Raw genomic sequence first — 5,868 nt, 5'->3', positions numbered from 1 at the left:
ATCATTCTCCATCTGCAGCGTTGCCCCTTGGTTGAGTATTCTGTCCTACATAGTGTGCTACAGCAGCATCGCCGCCCAGTCACCCATCAGTGATCAAACCCCTACAACTGAATATATATTCACATGTGCCTCTGGCTCAAAATAAGAAGCCCTGTATGTGAGGATCTCACTCACGATTAATGACATTGCAAAGGCACCACTTCAGCAATTAAGAGGTCTCTAATTGAAGAGTGAACCAAGTGGGGAAAAAAATCATTGTCTATTTCCTTTTGCTACCGAAGTTAATTAAAGTACATTTGCTGAATTTTAATTAAAAAGTTAACAATACTCAACCGGTCCAATAACTTTTAAATGATTCCATGAAAAAAAACCTTTACAGCCAGTGAAAGACCAATAAAGCCTTTATCTTGTACACAATACTTTATCAAAGAATCACATATAAAAACACACGTCTTTCAAGAGAAAGCTTTAACTGCTGTTTTCATTCTAATTACGTTGATGCTCTCATTGGTTGCACCTTCTGACTTTGTCACGTTAAAGCCCCGGACTACTAAGAACATTCGAGCAACAGAAAAAACACACCACAGCACACGGACCCTTAAAGTCAAGATTAGAACAACACACATTTTGAAAATATATCCTCTGATCTTGCAGTAGTGGCCTTTTTTTTCATTTGTACAATTAGAAAAAATACACAGTTAACTGAATTCACTGAATGCTTTAACAAACTCACGAGGGATACTGTATTTTGCACCATGACTGCTTTGGATATAGCACTGCTCTGTCTTCTGCTCTAAGTGTCTGCAGTGTCCTGTGTGCCATGAAGCAGTGGAGGTGAAGGTCTCCTGTGTGTCCACATGAGAGTTCACATGCCCTAAAGCTGCGGAACATTGTGCCCTGCCAGCGTCCTGAGGGTCAAACATATTCACATCGCCGTCTCCAGGATTCGGCTCGCCGCTCTGTCATGTGTGTTCGCAAGTTGTCACCTCGGGGAGGGGCGTCTGGTCCTGCATGACCACTTGAGGGGGGGTGGGGGCGGGGCGAGCGTGGGCCACCGAGTTTTTCTGCAGCTCGACCCCGAAGGCGGGAGGAGCGCTCTGCAACTGTCTCCTGTACTGCACAAAGCTGCAGGTCTTTAGGATGATGGCCAGGACGTTCTTCCCTATCAGGATCCCCGACACCCTGGCGTCCCGGTACAGAATCATGTTCCCACCGCGGATGAAGAGCGTGATGACGTTGATGGTCACCAAGCTGAGGATGGGGTACAGGAGCATCTTGTGGGGCACGATGTTGATGCCCTGCATGCTGATCTCGCTCAAGGACACGCAGGGCAGCACGAGCAGGAGGATGTAGCAGTAGAAGAACATCAGGCCCTCCGCCCACAGAGGGAGCCCCTTTTTCTGAGGCTCCCACAGGTTGGCCTGGATGTCCAGTATGTCCAGCAAGTCCACCACCACCCAGAAGAGACGGTTGCGGATCTCCTCGCGCTTCTTGAAGGCGCGCACGTACTCCATGTGGTCGATAGCAACCAGCACCACGAACAGCACCGGAATGCAGATGGACAGCAGAAGTGTTAGCGCCTTCCTCGCGAGAGCGTCCAAGCTCTTCCTGTCCGCCTTGTAGTTTTGATACACAAAGTAGACCTTGATCTCCAGCACGAAGATGTAAAGGAACCACAGGATCATGGCGTAGCCTCGCTTAGACGTGCGCACCTCAGCACCCACCCACACCGCTACGTAACGCAGCACGATTAGGAAGCAGATGTCTCCCACCATCACCATGATGCATATGCCAATCTTGCGTGGTCCGTGGTTCTGCTCCACCAGGTAGGCGTCAATCAGCGCCATGCTGCTCATGATCAGAATGGTGGAGAGGCACACGTGGGGCTTGTTGGTGGGAGGTGGGGGTACCATCCTTGCTTGGTTGATGGGGGGGAGGGGAGGAGGAGAAAGAGGAGTGTTGTTGAGGAGGGGAGTGCAACGGGTCCTCTGTTTGTCCAGTGAGGAGGCAGATCAGATAGTGCTGCTAGACAGTGGTGTTCCCCTCCATTGCCTCTGCCTTGGACAGAATCCAGGATGCATTAATAGGATTCTCACAGATCACTTCAATCAATCTGCGCTTGTGCCTAAGCCACCTGCCGGGTAGACAGTACCCCTCATTTAGTAAATGATGTTCATTGGCAAATGGTCTGTAAACATACAGGTTCACTTGTGCAAAAAATTAATAAATCCCAGGAGGTGTCTGCCTTTCACACCCTGATAAGCATTCATTGAGCAGTTTATTCAACGAGTTCCAATTTCTGTTATCAAAAAGAGGAAAAAGTTGCTGCAATGTGCTCTCATAACACTCTCCGCACCGTTGTATTCATACAGGCTTAAGCCTCAGAGATAAGAATCCAGCTGAATACTCACTTGTGTCCCTCTTTGTACTTTATCCTAATGACTGGCAGCGAGCGATCATCCATGAGAATGCGCGGGGAGATCACGAAGCCCATCTGTAATCCACAGGGGGAGAGAGGAGAAAACGCACAGGATCCTCTCCTTCTCCGATTGCCGTAAATCCACCAGTCAGGGATGTGTTTCTGTTTTTCTTTTCTTTCTTTTCACACGAAAGAGAAATCCCCCAAAATATTGCTGCCGTAATCCACTTCCTTCTCAGACTGAATCACAAGGAGGCATCTTAATGATCACAAACACTGCTCTCAATTTCTGCAACTGAGAAGAGAGGTTAGTTTGTGTTGTGCTCAGATAGAAGGTTTAAACCCCCAACTCCAAAAAACAGAAAAAGGAAAAAATGGTAAAGTTAGCAGAAAAACTAGTCCTGCTGAAAAGCGAATCTCCTCTCCAGAAGTTTTCCTCTCCAGCATTCACCATCCCCGGACAAGAAAATGAAATATCGTGTACCTGTAAATTTCAATGTGCTGAATCTTGCAGTGTGTGTGTCCTTCTTCTCTCAGCTGTTTGCATGTGGGTTCCTCTACATGTGTGTGTGTGTGTGCAGGTTTCAGCTGGTCTCAACGCTTCGTTGTGGCTGTAAAATGCTGCCCCCTGGCTCGATCCTGGCCACTGCGCCGTTTGCTGTCTCTTGCTTGAGCAGCCTTTTTTTGCCAGGGACACCGGTATCAGCAGCTCTGATTCCCCTGTCGTCTCCACTCAACGTGCTCTGCCAGCACCACCGGCACTGTGATACTCCAACGCCGCCTGCCTCTCTCTGCCCGTCCCTCTCTTCTGCACTTCTCAGCCCTCTCTGCGAAGTCAGAGAGATGCTCCTCTGGTGCGTGCAGACACACTCCTGGGTTTTCTCTCTCTCTCTCTTTTCTCTGTGTGTGTCTGCCTCGCAGCTACCCTCCTCTTCCTTCTCCCTCTTCTGCTCAAGTAAAGGCACTTGCTGTGTGGAGGTGACGCTCAGCAGACCACAGCTGCAGAGAGGGAAAAGAGGTAGAGAGAGGGAGGGAGAGCGAGAGAGAGAGAGAACACTTTTCCAGGGGGTGGAGAAAGGCGGGGAGGGGAGGGAAGACGAGCCAGCCTTTTGCAGCTTAGCTGAATGCACAACTTCTCCCTCTCAACCTTTTTTCTTCTTCGCTCACATCCCTCTCTTCTATTCACATTTGTGTCTTGTGCTGATATCCTCTTTTCTTGGGCTGTTTCAAATTTCTTGGGCTCCCAGAGAGAAAAAAAACAGCCCTGCTTTTCCTTCGTCTTTGAGGAGCCCATTAAGGTTTCGGGCATTTTCTCGAGGTGCAGGGATGAAAAGTGATCCGGTGAGGGGATGGGAGTGAGGTGGGAGGGGGGCGGAGGAAAGGAGATGCTCTCCAGTGTGGGATGCAGGAAGCCAGCTTCCCAGCAGGCTGTGTGTCTGCAGTCTGGGGAGACATAGAGGGGAGGCAGGGAGGGAGGGAGGAGGGGTGAGGCGTGCAGTGGCTCCTCCTGACAGAGAGTCTCTCTATTGATCTACTGACAGAGCAGTGAATCTCGGTGAGACTGAGACGGGGCCCCCGAGAACCAGTAGCGATGAGGGGATATAGGGTGGGAGATGGGGAGGTTTACAGATGTGAGGAGAGCGAATGAGAAAGAGGGAATTTAAAAAACAATTTGATGAGGAGTGACATAATGAGAGAAGGAGAAAGAGAGAAGCAGGAGATGTGCAGGGTGCATGGGAATAAATGTCAAGGGAATATTTGTATCTTCTGAGATGTAATAATGCCTGGGCCAGACCATCATACCTACGCAAGGAAGGGAAAGGTTGGAGTGTTTGCTGTGCTTTGGAGTGTGCGCCACACCACCAGCTCTGTTTATCCAGCTGGGCCAATTAGAGATAATCCTTCCTCAGAGGAACCAAACCGCTTTTTATTACTTCAGTGCGAAGCCATTTACCGCTCACTTCATGAATCCCAGTTATTGAGGAGTCAAAAATATTGGTTTTCTATGCTATGTTGCTGCACTTGTCATCCAACTGTGTGATGACAACTAAACATAATTGCAATCAATCGCGGCAGATTTCTTACGGCCATGAATAGATCTGGTTACAGATTTACCAGCTGCGGATCAGCTGACAGCTGCCATCATGGGTGTTTATGGCTTCTGTCTTGCCTTCACCATGGGCAGCATATGGAGGATTCATGTCTGAGAAATGAAAAGTGGAAACTCAGAAAAAAAAAAGCTGTTTGCTTTTCACTGAGCTGCTTCCGTATTGAAGATCTCCTCCGGATTTATTTGACGACAATTGAGTCGTGACAAGTGCAGTGATAGATTATATCCTTTATATTATATTCTTTTTGTGTTTGTTTAGCTTTTTGACGGACTGTATAAAACACACAAAAGGTTCCAATCTAATTCCAACAAGTGCTGAAAAGTTATCGCAACACGTTTAAAGGATTGTTAGGCATGCTGGCTCCTGCGTAATGAGTGGTCACAGATCTACGGCAGAGTACGAGGGGCCATGTTGAAGAAAAATGTCAAGATTTCAGGAATAAAGCTGTAATTTAGAAGAAACTAGAAATATTACAAGGTAAAAGCGTAATATTTCTGGAATAAATTGTGTAATTAAAGAGTACAGTTGTAATATTACAAATATAAAGTAATAAAATAATGAGAAAGGGGTCACAAACCTTTACAAGAATAAAGAACACATTTTAAGAGATAAGCTGGAAGGACAACCTGTGAGTGCCGGAGTCCAACCCTTCTGGACTATAAAACGAAACACAGCCTGAAATCATGATCACTTTATTTTTGTAGAATTACGACTTTTCTCTCATGAAATTCGAACTTTCTTTCATAATATTATGACTTTATTCTCGTAAAATAAAATAAAAAATTGAAATCTCACATTTTCTTTATTGTGGCCTTCATACTCCGTGGACTGGCCTGTCATGATGATCAGACCTGTACTCCCATTAACCGCCACGTGTCCTTGAGCTCGACGTGAAACAGTGACCTGCTCACAGTCAATCTGGGTAATGTGTCGGGTAAACACCTGAATTGTAAATTTAAATGAATGGATGTCTTGTCGGTTCCTCTGCCTTACGTCTCTGTTATCTGAGTAGTTTCTTTCCTCGTATAAAAAAATCTGTATGTGACCGACACAGTCCCTCTATCATCCACTTTTTATTCCTCCCACACCTCGGCCACTGCTCTATAATTTATATCTCCATTTACATACATCTTTGTAAAATACAGTGGCCCACATTATTGTAACCTCTTTATTAAAAGGAGCAGTTAACCTGGATTTGGACTTTGAGTCACAACTGCTGAATATCTTTATTCATACATGCTCAGCATTTCGCTCTTGTCTTCCTTCAGTTTGTGTTTATAATTCATGAGAAAAGAGGAAATCACACCATTCTTCCTTCAGGGTGTTGTCTCCTTTAGA

At 46.5% G+C, this 5,868-nt stretch overlaps 1 protein-coding gene across 1 annotated transcript; it reads right to left on the bottom strand.

Moving 5' to 3' along the window:
* Nucleotides 1-378: 378 nt before the first annotated feature.
* Nucleotides 379-3,445, bottom strand: LOC118118661 (transmembrane protein 121). Its single transcript, XM_047342234.1, has one exon. It carries the CDS (start codon nucleotides 1,911-1,913, stop codon nucleotides 963-965), a length of 951 nt encoding a protein of 316 aa, XP_047198190.1. The 5' UTR covers nucleotides 1,914-3,445; the 3' UTR covers nucleotides 379-962.
* Nucleotides 3,446-5,868: the final 2,423 nt, after the last annotated feature.

This window comes from Hippoglossus stenolepis, chromosome 12 (genome assembly GCF_022539355.2).
Source record: "Hippoglossus stenolepis isolate QCI-W04-F060 chromosome 12, HSTE1.2, whole genome shotgun sequence".
In the NCBI taxonomy this organism is placed as follows: Eukaryota; Metazoa; Chordata; class Actinopteri; order Pleuronectiformes; family Pleuronectidae; genus Hippoglossus; species Hippoglossus stenolepis.
Note: the sequence above shows the minus strand (reverse complement) of the source record. Positions and strands in the feature narration are given on the sequence as shown.

Coding starts and splice junctions, on each gene's coding strand:
- LOC118118661 (XM_047342234.1), bottom strand. CDS start 1,913: ATGGTACCCCCACCTCCCACCAACAAGCCCCACGTGTGCCTCTCCACC.